At 32.7% G+C, this 15,600-nt stretch overlaps 1 protein-coding gene across 1 annotated transcript; it reads left to right on the plus strand.

Moving 5' to 3' along the window:
* The first annotated feature begins 7,454 nt into the window (after positions 1–7,454).
* Positions 7,455–8,487, plus strand: LOC134234134 (cerebellin-1-like). The gene is made up of 2 exons (XM_062716191.1): positions 7,455–7,627; positions 7,976–8,487. Exons 1-2 carry the CDS (start codon positions 7,462–7,464, stop codon positions 8,386–8,388), a joined length of 579 nt encoding a protein of 192 aa, XP_062572175.1. The 5' UTR covers positions 7,455–7,461; the 3' UTR covers positions 8,389–8,487.
* The last annotated feature ends 7,113 nt before the right edge of the window (positions 8,488–15,600 follow it).

A 15,600-nucleotide genomic window follows, 5' to 3' on the forward strand; every position in this document is an offset into this window, starting at 1 on the left:
AAGCTTGGTTAGTGATTAATTCAAGTATTTCCCTTTGACGGTGCTCTTCTGTTTCTCAAATAATTGTCAAACAGTACTACTTGTAGCTTTCATCAATTTGTTAACACATAATACGAGGGTTGTCCCATAAAAACGTGGACAAAGCATTTTTCTCGAAAAGTAATGGGCGTACTAAACTGAAATTTTCAGTAATTGTTTATTCATCATATTTAAGTGAATCATTATGTTTTTGATAATATATATTCAAAAATAAAGTTTTTATTCTGCTTGAATGTGCACAAGGTACGGTCTTACGGCGCACGGTAAAAATAGCAAGGTTATATTAGACAAGACATAAGAATGAATTCGTAATGAAAGTTTTCAATGCATAAGATTAGGATGAAAATTATCCTGATCTATTCCTTAATCAATTCTGTCGTCTTTTTAAAAATTTCAAGGCATTTGGTTGATTTTTAGCAGTTTCCCAAGCATTTCAAATGGGAAAGTAATAAACACAATACACGAAAAATGGCGACTTTTTATGACGTTACCTCGCACAGCAGAGCAGTTCAGATAGATTAGGATGTTGTAATGACGCCTTAAGAGACTTTAAATGAATACAGAAGAAAGAAAATATGAAACATATCACCAGATCTTTAGTATAAAATTAAATGAAAGTTTTCTTAGTGAAGTCTTCGTGGTCGAGTCCCCAGATAGTACAAAACATATGAACAGACTGCCATTTGTAATAGCAAAGGAAGCTGTCACTGTCGACCGTCGATGTGAGATTCTCTTTTAGTTGAATGATGGTGCGAATACTGTCTGTAACTTGCTAATAAATATTCAGAAGATCGCATGAGTGTGCCACATTGGTTTCTTAACTGGTTATAGAAATTCACATATGTAAATCAATAAAATTTCTAAATTTTAGTGGGGCTTATCCAACTTTAAGTTTAGCAAAGATGAAACCTGACGCTGTTTTAGACACTTTGACGTTATCATCCGTGCGCCGTAGGTCAATACAGTACATAACATAAAATATCACAATTTGTTTACCTATGCATATATCTATTTGAAATTTGCTATGTATATTTATAATTTATCTATTAAAAAGTGGTGAAAATTTCAGAACGCAGTGATGATTATTTTTCAAACTAGACAACTTGTCCACGATTCTACGGGAAAACCCTCGTAAATATTTGCACAAAGAGGATACGTATAAATAGTTAGCATGCAACCTTGAACACTAACTAATTGAACAGTATATGGTTGTATTTTGCTCTTTGGATCAAGTTCTTATGTGGTATATGTATATGATCAATTTAAAGCTACACACAACAAACGAATTGTCATATCCAAATTACTTTCCCCGTTTTTAAAAAATATTTCTTACAATGAAAATGAGATTCAGAAATGTTATTTGATTCAAATGTGAAAATACACTCATGAAAATATTTTGTGAAACTCTCTATCTGAAATTAAAAAGAATCATACATTTCTTACAAAAAAAAATAAAACCATTGAACTGTAAACTTAAAGTTACATTTTCAAATTTTTAACTAAATTATGTAACTTGGCCATCATTTAACTAATTAAACAAATATGTTATCTAGTAAGAGAGTAACCTATTTAGGCAAAAATATTTGAATTTGGAAGATAGAAATTTCGTTGTGCTATTTATTCGTAGGCGTCACAAGTAGATGCACCACTAGTTCATATAGAAGTAATTCAAGACTTTGTATCACAAAAGACACAGAACAAACAATACACAAATAAGTAGTGTATCAGGTTCATTATACCCAAATATGACATAACCAAGTGAATAAGGAATTAGCTGTATTACTTAAACAATAAAATGCTTTCTTTGTTTGTTATTACTCGAATGAACGGAAGCAGCTTTTGCAGAAAAAATACATAACCCGCGTAAGCGATTTATGTAAATTTTTGCTACAATAGCTGCAACCGTTCATTCCAGTAAAAACAAACAAAGAAAGCATTTTATTGTTTATATTTATATCTGTTTAAATAATCATTTAAAGTTTTAATAATAAGGTTAATTATTGTATTAATGATGCAAATGTCTTTATCTGTTTCATTGATGGTACAGCCACTGATCAAGAAATCTGTACTGGCGACATGCCTAATGTAGTTCATGCAGTGATGAACGCAATTAGTTTTCTTAAGAAATAAAGGAGAAATTATTCAGTGGATGTAAATATATGAAAAATAAAATACAAAAATCGAAATATCCGAAGACAATACGATGTACGATGTAGAAAAATGTATAAACATTTGTAAGAAAACATCGTTATCCGAATACACGATAAGTTCACATTAAATTATATTTGCTCAAATACTAGTAGATACTTTTCAACCACAGTATTTATAAAATTCTTGTTTGAAAATAAGCCTGTTGATATCCTCTAATCATCAAAGCATTTGTAAATTTAATGTTTTGTTGAAGTAATTATTACGTGGAATAGGTGATCATGATGTAATAATACATGTACCGGTACCGTAATTATATTTTTATGCACCCGGATCAAAAGATCTAGGGCGAATATTGTTTTTGCCCTGTATGTCTGTCTATTTGTCTGTCTGTTTGTTTGTTTGTTTGTCTGTAAACTTTCACCTTCGCCATAACTTTTGAGCAATGAAAGATAGATACTACATATTAAGTATGCACACTCCAAAAATTAAGCTCTTCAAATGACACCAAGGTCAATGACCTTGTGCCCTTGACTGTGACCTATATGCGAAAAATAGCTTTTTTCTGCAAACTTTCACTTTTGCCGCAACTTTTGAACGATGAAAGATAGAGACTTCTTATTTTGTATACATACTGCACTAATTAACCTCTTTTTTATGATACCAAGCTAAGGTCAATGAGCTTGTGACCTTGACTGTGACTTTTATGCTAAAAATAGCTTATTTAATCTATATATCCTGACGTTTTGTATTTTCGACCTATTTAGATGTTATTTATTAATTTATTACAAACTTTATAGAGCCTGAAAAAATATGGGCTTAAAATGTTAGTATATATGTCTATAAATAAAATGACCCAAATGGCAGTTTTGTGTTTATTTTATTTATATGCCATAATATGGAGAGGGTACAGTTTTCCCTACAAAAAATATTAGCGTCTTGTGTTTTCGACCTAAATATAGTATCAGCAACTAAGCAGTATTGGCTATAAATTTCCATTGGATATTCCAAAGAATAAAACTATGATTGTCTGTCCTTCAAAAAAATCATTGAACAGGTTGCATAATGTGGTTGCAAATACATTTATTCGTTGGATGAATCCATCCGTCAGTAGCTGTGCATTTCCAAAAAAAAAAATCAATAAAATTACGTTGCATTTTTCAGTAAAAATCGGTAAGAAAGTGCTCATATTTAAGGTCGAAAAAAAATTGTTTGATCCACTCATTCATTTCAATATTCTTGCGTCTGTTTGACAGTGATCTTTCATCAAAAAATCTTTGTAATTAACCGATTACGGCTATCATTAATCAACAGATAAAATGTAAATTAGTAAAAAGACTAGAATTTTTGACATCGGACTAAACCATCGGGGAAAATCCGTTGAATTGATTATTTTGGGTATTTTCACTACAGTTGTGCTTCAAAGGTATTTTTCCAAGAGTTGCAACCTAAAAAAAAATGTTCTACCGCGCGGAATCGGAACGAGGAGCAGATTGGGAAAATAGGTCGAAAATACAATATGGTCGAAAACAGGATACGAATATATATACAATTATCTGATAAAACATAGTACGAAACATACATGTATATAGAGAGGTATTGTCACAAGGAGTACATATTTGAAACATGAAAGCTTTAGCGCTACTATTTCAAACGCTATGGTCAAGGTTAAAGATTTTTCAAAAACTTCAAGGCCAAAAGGTCAAAATATTTATACTCAATGAAAGGCTTCCTATAATTAGATGTGTTTGTTAAGGTATCCGATCCATAAAAGGACATACTTTTCTAACCTTGTATATCCATCCTGTATTAAATACGCTGAAACTTATTCAAAGCAGTCTAGAGTAGAAAAGGATTAACCAGGAGAAATTTTCAAAAATATAATGACCCGATCTGTAATTAATGAATTAAGATTGCATTGAGGTCTATGGGAACAAGCACATTTTTAAAAATAAAAAATAAATACATGCACTAAGAATATAAAAAAATGCTATGGCGAAATGCATTTAATTATTAAAAATAGAAAAATAATTGAAATTTATTTTCATCAGATAGATTTTTTAAAAAATGAATTTTATTCATTAAAAGCAAATGGGGATAACTCTTCAAGGATGGGTCAAGGTCAAAAATACGGACACATTCCGCTCTTACATATTGAGACTAAAACATGAATATTATGTCGCCAAGTACTGAGTATTCAGCCAATATATATCTGTCTTGCACTTGGATCATTGAATCTGAGGCTATTATGGATTGGATACCTTAAATACTGAAGCCCTCGATTTGGCAGCATGTTGCGGGGGTTGAAGTTTTTCAATTCAAAGTCAAACTCGCAGGTCAGGGTCAAAATTGGTGGTATCAAAACTTCTCAAATTGTCATTTTAAAAAAATCTGTCTAATATAAAATTTTCAAATGTTAAAATTTTTCAAAGTGAATCTAATTCTAAGTTCATTCACTTTTGAGTGAGTGGCGCTATGAATTTTATATTTCACAAGTTTTATTTCTTGTGACAAGACCTTTTTAAGGATACCGCCAAATTTGACCTTTTGGCCTTGATATTGCAGTTTGACCATCTTTTACAGAAAATTACAGAACTTTAACCTAGGCCATGTTTTTTTCAAATGCATATTCATTGTTATGAAGCCTATCAGTGAGTAAAAATATTTTTGACCTTTTGAAATTAAGCTCAGAGTTTGACCTACATTTAAAAAAAAAAAACCTTTGCCATAAATTTTAAACAGTTGGTGGACGGGCTTTCATATCATACAGGTGTATTCCTTATGATAAAATATTTCCTTTAATACCAAACTTCTTATCTTTTGCTCTACTTACATTTGAAAAATATCAGCTTTTGGCAAGCATAAATTGTTTTCTCAGAAACAAAGTTTGTTTGGGAATCTTGTGTCTGTTGCTTATTAATTCAAGAGACTGACAATAACAGTTTTGTACTGTATTTCGAATAGGAGTAAAAGTAACTGTTATGCACATCAATTTTTTTTGTGCACACAAAGTGTGCATTTTATCTATCTTTCTTCGAATCTGCTTCCTTCAATTTAAAATATCGGAGGATTGCATAATAGTGGTAAAAAGACTCCAGTCATTCTAGTTTTATTCTTTTTCTTAGCTTCCCGGTATCACTGACGATGTTCTGTATCGATTTCTGTCTGTCTCTCCGCCCTTTTGTCCGTCAGTCTGTCTTTCTATAAAAATTTTGTTTCCGTACGATATCTCGAGAATCCTTGTGATCTGAAGAAGATTTCTGTAGATTTTGAGGTCAAGGGATCAGGACATGTATTGACAAATTCTGTTTGTTTTAACACTTCAGTTTCTGAACGATATCCCAAGGAGTTTCAAGAAATTTTATACCCTACATTTCTATGGCCTAGGAAAGACTACAATTTGTTTTGACGCGAAAAGGTCAACATAAAAGGTCGTAACATGTCACATTCTGTTTGTGTGTAAATATTTTATTTCTGGGCAAGACATCAAGAAGATTTTGCATTTTTGCAATGAAATGTCACATCATTACTTCCTGTGACCCCGTCCACTCTTCTGAAAGCCCCCAACCACTTCTTGAACTTTTTTTCCTTAAACTGGTGACAGAGATTCTTTGAACTATCAATCAATGTTTCAATCATATAAAATGGACAAAAAGAAATATTAGAAAAAGTCATCAGTTTTTTTTTTATTAAAATCTAGTCGTATTATCAGAGTTTACATGTATAGTTATGATATCTCTCTCTCTCTCTCTCTCTCTCTCTCTCTCTCTCTCTCTCTCTCTCTCTCTCTGGTCTTTATATTTCCTGTATTTGTTTATATTTAAATATTAAGAACTGTTTTTTAAATACAATTCTAAATATAATTAATGTGTGTGGGAAATGGGGGGGGGGGGGGTACTAATATATTCTTATCGGGCCGGGACAATTTATTTTATTTTTTCCATTCTGATTAAAATCATACTCGCTCCATAATTCTGAGCGTGATAGATATCTGATATAATTTTATTTATTTTTAAATGTCTGGTAAATATTTATTACGAACTTTTAATGTGTAGCTACTATAAATGAAATCTAAATATATCACGTGTACAAAAGGTTAATTTATAATTATAACATTATAATTCACGTGTTTGGCAAACATTTAAACGATTTAGAAAAACGTAAGGAATAACAAATTTAATTCTTAACTAACGCATGGATTTGAAGGTATTTTGCTAACTGAAGATGCTTTCGTCAATTTCATCTGTACACCATTCGAAACATTGAAAATAAATTCAACAACTTTTTCTTTCTCTACTCTTTTCACGTTATAACTAAAAAAATAGATGCCTAATAGCCCGCTGTTAAATGAATTTCTCGGGATCGAAATTCCGAGATCGGAGAAATCAAGGAAATTAATTATACATCTAAATCTACGTCGAATGTACATTTAATTTTGGATAATAATTCATCAATGTTCTCCATAATGTCACTGTTAACATGTACAGTATACATGTATCGATCGCCGCATAAACAACAATGATCGATCCACAATCCCATTATACTGTATTGGAATATACAAGGCGGCAAGATCAAAGCGGTGTCCGCTTCTCGCATCAGTGCGTAAAGCGGTCCCAGACAGCGAACGCCGGGTTCGCTCTAGCGGACCCAGAGCTGACCCCGAGCGAACGCGGAGCGAACCCGGAGCGCACACAAAGCTCATCCAGAGCGGTCCCAAAATTTATGAAAGCGAACGCGAAGCGGACCCCGAGCGAACCCGGGAAGCGAACCCGGAGTCCGCTTCGGGTTCGCTCTGAGGCCTGTTCAGCAGAGCGAACGCGCGAGCGCTCGCCAAAATTCCTTATACCTCCAATAGTAATTTTGGCGAGCGCTCGCGAACGCTTGCTCTGCTGAACAGGCCTCAGGTGTTAGGTTGTGTGCGGTCGGTTATGTATGCCTTATTTTTGCAAAAGCTAGTTGAATTCTTCATTTGTTTGTGAAACACAATCAAGTTTCTTAGTAAGTGAGATGACTTTTCTCTGAGGTTGCGACGTGTGCATGCTCTTCGCCTGAATTATGTTATTGTTAATGGTGTTGTAATTGCGTAGTCTAAGGTTTCTTGAATATAATAGTCTTCCTTGTTCAGAAGATAACAAAATTAATTGAATGTCACAGAAATGTTTCATTTAGTGTGAAGTCATTGCTCCCCAGAAGTGTCGAGATATTTTCGTTCTACTTGCGCCTTAAACTAAATCGACGTATTTAGACGACGTGTCCTAAAATTTCTTATAAGCCATGCACTGGATAAGCTCAATATTTGTTATTGTATGGATACATATATATACAATACAAAAAACAAAAAGTCAGTTGCTGTATGATACGCATCAAGAATACTACGACATACACATGGAAATTATGAAAATGAAAGAAGAAATGTGTCGATTACGTCAAGAAATGCAAAGTAAGTAAAGTAACTGTACGCAATTAATATAAATAATTTGTAATCATTCAACTTCACATTGAGAACAAAAAATGACAGTAGTTTGACTATTGCACCATCTTTAAAATAATTTTGTTTGCCCTCTATCGACTCAGGATAAATTTATTGGGTGGGAATAGGCACATTTGTAAATCTTTTTTCAACGATATCAATATATTTATGGAAAAGGGGAATAAAAGAAAACATGTGTTCTTAGAGCGTAAAAAATGTTTTGAGTGGGGCCATTTTAGTGTGTCGGTTGTCAATTTTTTTTAAAGATCGATGTTCTAAAGTGAAAAAATAACTCTATGTTATAATTTCATTTTCCAGTGAATGGGAGAGTTGTGACATTTTCAGCAATTGCAAACGAAACTATTCTTCAAAGAATCACAAAAGGAGGGGAGATAATTATTTTAAAGACGGTATTGAATAACGTAGGAGACGGATATAATTCTGAAACAGGAATATTTACGGCACCAGTGGCTGGAAATTACGCCTTTTTCTTCTCTGTCGAAACACTACCGTATCAACAACTGAGTATTCATTTAAATCTCAATGATAAATATGTAGCTGCAGCATTTGCGGGAAAACGTTCGAACTTTTATGACACCGGAGGCAACATGGTGACTCTCACCTTGGAGAAAAATGATCGGGTATGCCTTAAATCACATCCGAGCACTAAGAACGTAAACGTTGCTATTCAGTATAGCTTAAACAGCTTCTCTGGATTCTTACTTTCCTAAGACAGAATCCAAAATTTACTGTGAAAATTTAAGGTCCTCGGGAACACAATTATGCCATCAATACATTTTTTCAATACCGCAATATATTGTATATATATAAAATGTCCAACAGTAATAAATTGTGAATATAAAAAAATGTCTGTTGCTTGTGCTTTAGATCAAATTTAACTTAGTGAGCAAAAAAAGATACATAAAATTTAATTATATATTTTTTAAAAATAAGAGGGGCGCCTATCTTAGCAAAGATATCTAAATTTTGAAAGACTAAAGTTGGTGTGTTATTTATCAGGTGGCACTAGTAGATGAACTCCATGTTCAAATATACCGGGTAATTTATATAATTTATGTAATTCAAATGGTTGTACCATACAAAGGCCCAGAATGAACAATACAACTGAAAAAAGCAGTGTATCACCTAGATTAAACCTGAATATGACTAAGGAATAAGCTTGATAGCAAGGTCAATAAAAAGGTAGAAAACTTATAATAATCAAACTCAAAAGTCAATTAATATTGAAACTAATGGTGGCATATATGCCACCCACTTATCTTTTTGTTAACATAGTGTGCCATGTCAAATCAAGATAACTATCTCGTCAAGCCATGATTCCTCACTTGTTTGTCGACAAACGTCGTCTTTATATTCTGTCCAGTCGAGATAAGCAATCTTTTTTGCGATAGCTATTCATGTTGCAATTGATGGCATGAATATGCAACCATAGAAACGGTATAGATTTGTAGCAGAGCAAGCGATTTTGTTTAATGGAGCTGTAAGCATCCCTTGTCGACCCCACCATGATTTCCATATAACGATCTTGAAAACCGAAATAACCGTAGATATAACTATTTCATGTGAACTGCAGAAGATTTCTACTGATTTTGAGGTCGAAAGTTCAGGGCATATATCAATAAAATATGTTTGTTTTAACATTTCACTTTTCGAACGATATCTGACAAATTCTTCGAGCTTTTCAGTAGAATTTACACCTTAAATATTTAGTCTATGACCTAAGAAAGACATCAAAGTTTTGGACACAAAAAGGTAAATGTTTAAGGTCGTAACATTTCACTTTTTGTCAGTATGTAAACTTTCCTTTCCTGGCGAACTTTTTTTTTGCAAGGAAATGATGTACCATTACTTCTATAACCCAGTCCGCGCCTCTTAAAGCCCCTAACACAACTTCTTTAACGGCACATTCTCTTTTTTCTTCTTAAGCGGGAGAAACAGATTCTCTGAACTATCAATGTGTCAATCATATAAAAACTTCATTTCTAAACCTACAACCAATGCTCAAGTCTTTAACTTTTTACGTTTTCTGTAATGCATGCATACTGTGCACGTGGACGAATGCGTAATGCATACTGAAAAAAGATTTGTTTGTGAAACAGAGATGTTCCCGTATGGCAGCTTATGGCGAAGGTTTAAATTTCTCAAATGTTTAGGTGAGGATTAAAAGGTCAAACATGTTGGTATGGAGAAGTAGGTTTTTACAAGTAACAAACGTGAAATATGAGAGCAGTAGCACCGCCTATTCAAAAACGTATAGGCAAGAACAATTTTGCGGACAGACAAATAAACATAAAATCATTAATACGAACGGGCAAGACCAAAAACTATATTCCCCCGAATCTTCAACTTCAATAGTCCTGAAGGGGTCTAGCGCATGCGGTGTTTAACATGTTAAATCGTCATCCGATAAGGTATGACTGAGCCAGTCCTGACGGGGACTGACGGGGACTTTTCAGTTTTTAAGAAAATATAGGGTCCAATATACTTTCACTATAGAAATATTCAAGTTAAATCAACAGCTGTATTAAATACAGTTGGGAGACAAGGGCTATACAGTACCAACAAATTGATAACTAGGCCTTATTTCTGCAAAACCTATTTCAATTCCACTTTTGTTTGAAAAACACACACAAGTTTCTTAGAAAATCAGATGATTTTTTGTTTCGATGGCTGCGATTGGGACAGATGCTCTGCGTGTGAATAATGTTATTGTTTAGGGGGTGTAATTATGTAATCTAAGGTTCCTGAGTCTTGTGTGTGCAGAAAATAAAAAATAAAAATGATTTTTTTTTTAATTTAAAACCATTGCTCCCGAAAAGTGTTGAGACATGTTTGCTGTATTTGCGCCTTTTACAAATGTGACGTATTTAAACGAATCTGATAAAATTTTCATTGCCAACATCAACTAAATATTATTTCTTTTGAAAAAGCCATGCATTGGATTAGCTCAATATTTTTTATTGTTTCGATACAGATATCTGTCATACAAGAAATACAAAAAACACAAAGTCAGTTGTTGTATGATAAACATAAAGAATACAACAACGTACGAAAGAGAGTTATGAAAATAGAATAAAACATTTGTCCATCACGTCAGAAAAATAAATGTAAGAAAAATAACTGTATATAATTAATATAAAAAATGTGTAATCAGTCTCAACTTTTGAAAAACAAACGACAGTAGTTTGGGCCATCTTTAAAATGATGTTTGTTCGCCCTCTACCGACTCAGACTAAAATTATCGGGTCGGAAGATAGTTGTGTTTTTTAAAACAAGATTTCATTATATTTTTGACGGGATAAGAAGAAAGGTCGTGTTCTTAGAGTGTGAAAAGTTAAAAAGAACCATTTTTTATCAGTCGGTCGGAAGAGGACAACCAAACATTTTTCTAAAGATGACCTGAAGTTAAGGTCTTTCAAATATGTTTTTAAAAAAAGCTGCATTTATTTTCATATATTTACATCACCAATAGAATTGAATGGTTCAAAAAAAAATGCAGCTGTATTTATTTTCATATATTTACATTATGAATAGAATTTACCTTACCGCATTCTAAAAAATGTAATGCACATTGTTTTGCTTTAAAAATGATCGTTGAATGGCGTTTATTTATGGTAAGTCATCAGAAATATAATAAAAATATAAGAATGAATTTGATTTTTGGAGATTCGTAAGGTATATGTACTACAACGCTTCACGCCAGAACATTTATCATGAAGCGCGTTTAATATGCCGGCGTGAGTCGTCGTAGCTCATAACCCTATGAATTTTCAAAAATTTAATTCATTTCTTAATTAACATAGTTAAAATTTGCTAAGTATTGAAAAAAATGTATTTGTCGCCGTATTATATAGGATATAAGACATGCATAAATATATAGAAGTGCATGTCAACATTAAAAATTTGTACATTTTTGGTAAATATTATGATAAAAAATCTATAAAAACTGGACGTTCGTAATTCTCTAGTGAAATTATTTTACATAAGAAAATACTTAAATAAATATAATTAAGGAGGAGTTATTACCACTGTCATTTTTTTTAAACCTTTAAAGACTGAATAATTGATTAAAAGAAATAGAGAATAAACATTTTTTGAATTGTTTTACTTAACAATACTTGTATTTATCATTACACCTTTTGTTAATGATTGTTTTACTAAGCTTGGCATGGGTTTAAATTAATAATTACAGTTTTTGCAAAAATCTACGACACCATAGGAGGATGGAAATACATGTATTTTAAAAAGACATTGAAGCTTTGATGTATATTTTTTTCATTTTCCAGTGAATGGAAAAGTTGTGGCCTTTATAGGAATTGTAGACGAAACGGTTCGTCAATGAATCACAAAAAGGGGGTCATTATTTTAAAGTCGGTATTGAATAACGTAGGTGTGTTATAATACATTTTGTGTTATTACATTTTGCGTCGAAATCAACGCAGAATGTAATAATGCAAAATGTAACAGCACACTTTTTAGGGTTATTAAATTTCGCGTTATTACATTTTGCGTCGAGATCAACGCAAAATGTAATAACGCGAAATGTAATAACACGATTTTTTATTATTACATTTTCCGCTGTTACATTTTGCGTCGAGATCAACGCAGAATGTAATAACGTGCTTTTTTGTTGTTACATTTGCGTTATTTTATTATAATGTATACTGTATCAGATTCACTCTTCAGAAGTGGTGATGGGTACAATAACCCCCTATGGCAATGATTATAATCTAACTGTTGATGTCTCTCTATTTCCCTTTTTCAAATTTCTTTTGAATTTGTTTAAACCTATAATCGTACACGAAAGCAAATACATAGCACAATTTCACTGAATCCCGGGTGAATTGAAGATTTATTTGAATTTCCGCCTCCGCGAAGTTAATTTAAAAACTCTTTTTTGACTTCTTCTCGAAGATATTCATATATTTATAACGTTATAAATATATATTTATTTTTTCATGTCGACAATGCTATATAGAAATGATTGAATATCTTGTTTCGATCGATATCTGAAAATTAATATGATATTTTAGTCGATAAAACTTTAAGCAATAAAATCTATTGAACAAAAGAAGTTGCCTGTAATTTTGTAAAACAAATCTTAATACAATTCAAAATATGTGCATGAATAAGGATTTATAACCTTTTATATGCTGAGCCATTTACCCTTCCGTAATTGTTTGAAATGGAGAAAAAACTGTTTCCTCTGGAAAAACAAAGTGAGTACAATTCAATATGTTAAAGGTTTTAAATTTAGATATTTTGTGTCTGATACCTGTCAATGTTGTATGGTTTTGCGTTGTAAAAATTCTAACGGTTCAAAGGTACACTGTAACCGAATAAAATGGAGCCTAAAAGTCTTTCAAAGAATTACACGAGAACTGATTCCAGGCAGTAATAATAATGCAAAACAAGAAATTTCATGTAGAGGTGATTCATTAAAACGGCGCCTGTTAAATTAAATTTTATTTATAATGTATAAAAATTACTACGGAAGTGTAAAAGGCTCTACACTTGTTGTGTTATAAATTTGTACATTGTCTTATATTTAATCGTCTTGTCAACATATAAAGTGTTATAACTCCTTATTTATACACATATATTGAATTATATTAGCGTGTTTTTACATTTTTAAAGACAAAATATTTTGTTCAATACATTTTATCGCTTAAAGTTTTATCTACTGAAATGTTATACTAGTATTAATTTTCAGATATCGATCAAAACAAGATATTCAATCATATACATGTAAATATAGTATTGTCGATATAAAAAAATAAATATCTATATTCACATCGTTATAGATATATTAGTATTTGCGAGAAAGAAGTCAGAATAAAATGTTTATGAATTAACTTCGCGAGGGCGGAATTCTAATGAATCTACACTTCAATTCGGGATTCAGTGAAAGCTATATGTACCATGTATTTCCCAGCATATACGATTATAGGTTGGAGCAAATTCAAAAATATTTGAAAAAGGGAGATGGAGAGACAACAACAATGAGATTATAACCAGTCGTAGGGGGTTAATGTACCCATCACAAAAAGAGGATCACATATATTCTATAATGGTTCACTTCTTGATATTTCTTGAGTTCAGTGGGGGATTGTAAATCACTTATGAAGCAAAAATAGAAAGTAGCAGTATTATAAAAGTACCACTGGCTATATGCACTGTGTAAACTATTTTATGTTGTCCCACTCATACAACATAATAAACATTGGATCTGACTTATAAACGCGAACCTCAAGAGTTATGAAAACCTATCACCCCCTCTACTCCCACTTACTGAATTCCAATAATATAGATAGTGAATCATGATAGAATACTACTATATCGGGGGGGGGGGGGGGGGGGGGGGGGGGGGGAAATAATCATGATAGAATATATCAGCTGAAAAAAGACTATCAGCACATCAGATTTACTTACCTCGTCATTGGTCATTTGCTAAATTATTTTGTTAAAACAGATTCTGATTGCACACATAAGTACCCTGAAGTTGACATCAAGTAGATGCTTCAGTTTCTGATTGACAATATCTATGTGGTTTTTGGAGACGAGGTATTCCAACAATTTACTGGAATTCCCATGGGTACAAATTGCGCTCCGTTATTAGCAGACTTATTTTTATATTCCTATGAAGCAGAATCTATGCAAAATCTTATGCTTGAAAAGAAGAAAACACTTGCTGTGGCCTTCAACTCGACATTTAGATATATCGACGACGTATTGTCAATTAACAATGGTAATTTCCATTCCTATGTCGATACGATATATCCTGGTGAGCTTGAGATAAAAGATACCACAGAGTCTGACACTTCTGTTTCATACTTGGATATTTTACTTGAAAAAGACGCTAATGGTAATGCAACAACCAAACTATATGATAAACGTGATGACTTTAACTTTTCTATCGTCAACTTCCCTTACTTATGCAGCAATATACCTTCATCACCTGCATACGGAGTATATATATCTCAGTTGATTCGATACGCAAGAGCATGCTCTACGTATGAACAATTTCTGAAACGAGGTAAATTATTGACAAGCAAATTGATGAATCAAGAATATCAGCAGTCTCGTTTAAAGTCATTATTTCGTAAGTTCTATGGTCGATTCAATGACCTTGTCAGCAAATACAATTTATCATTGAGTCAAATGCTGACTGACGTTTTTCATACCAATTGTTAGTCCATTATTTATACACTGAATTGACGACGGATTGTTTCCGTTATTCCCTGACCATGACAAGGAGTACACGGCGGGTGTGACCGGTCGGCAGGGGATGTTCACTCCTCTATGGCACCTGATCCCACCTCTGTTGTTTCGGGGGTCCGTGTTTTCTCTGCTCTTATTTTGTATTGTTTTATGGACTTTGAGATTGAATACTGTTCGTTATCTCCATATCTTCTTTTAACCACCGAACATATATCTCTGCTGGTGGACAGTTTCTCCCCGAGTATACTTGTCGTTCGGTACCTATTCATTCAGGAGTACACAAAATAACGAAATGATACTGGCAGGCGCGTCACCCAGTATAAAAAGGCGTCACTCTATAAGGGACACAGACTCAAGGAGTTCATTTGGTGCCCCTCGGATAATCCTCAGGAATATTAAACATATGTCATATGTACAGTTTTCAGATTCCCAGTTTTGGTATAAAACCAATACATCATATACCAAATTGAAGAATGTAAAGTTTCTATTACAGATATATTGGATAATTCCTTTTCCGATCCCATGTCTTCTGTTTTAAAATGTTTTGTGCGAAACTGTAAAACCTGTGACATTTTGATAACTGACACTTCTTTCACCAGTAATCTTACTCAACAAAGCTTCTAAACCAAAACTTGGGAAAATCTGAACTGCAAATCTTCTAATGTTGTCTATGGAATAAAATTAATCTGTGTGGGCTTGTT

This window comes from Saccostrea cucullata, unplaced genomic scaffold, assembly GCF_032062105.1.
Source record: "Saccostrea cucullata isolate Sc308-1 unplaced genomic scaffold, CSIRO_AGI_Scuc_v1 ctg2985, whole genome shotgun sequence".
NCBI lineage: Eukaryota > Metazoa > Mollusca > Bivalvia > Ostreida > Ostreidae > Saccostrea > Saccostrea cuccullata.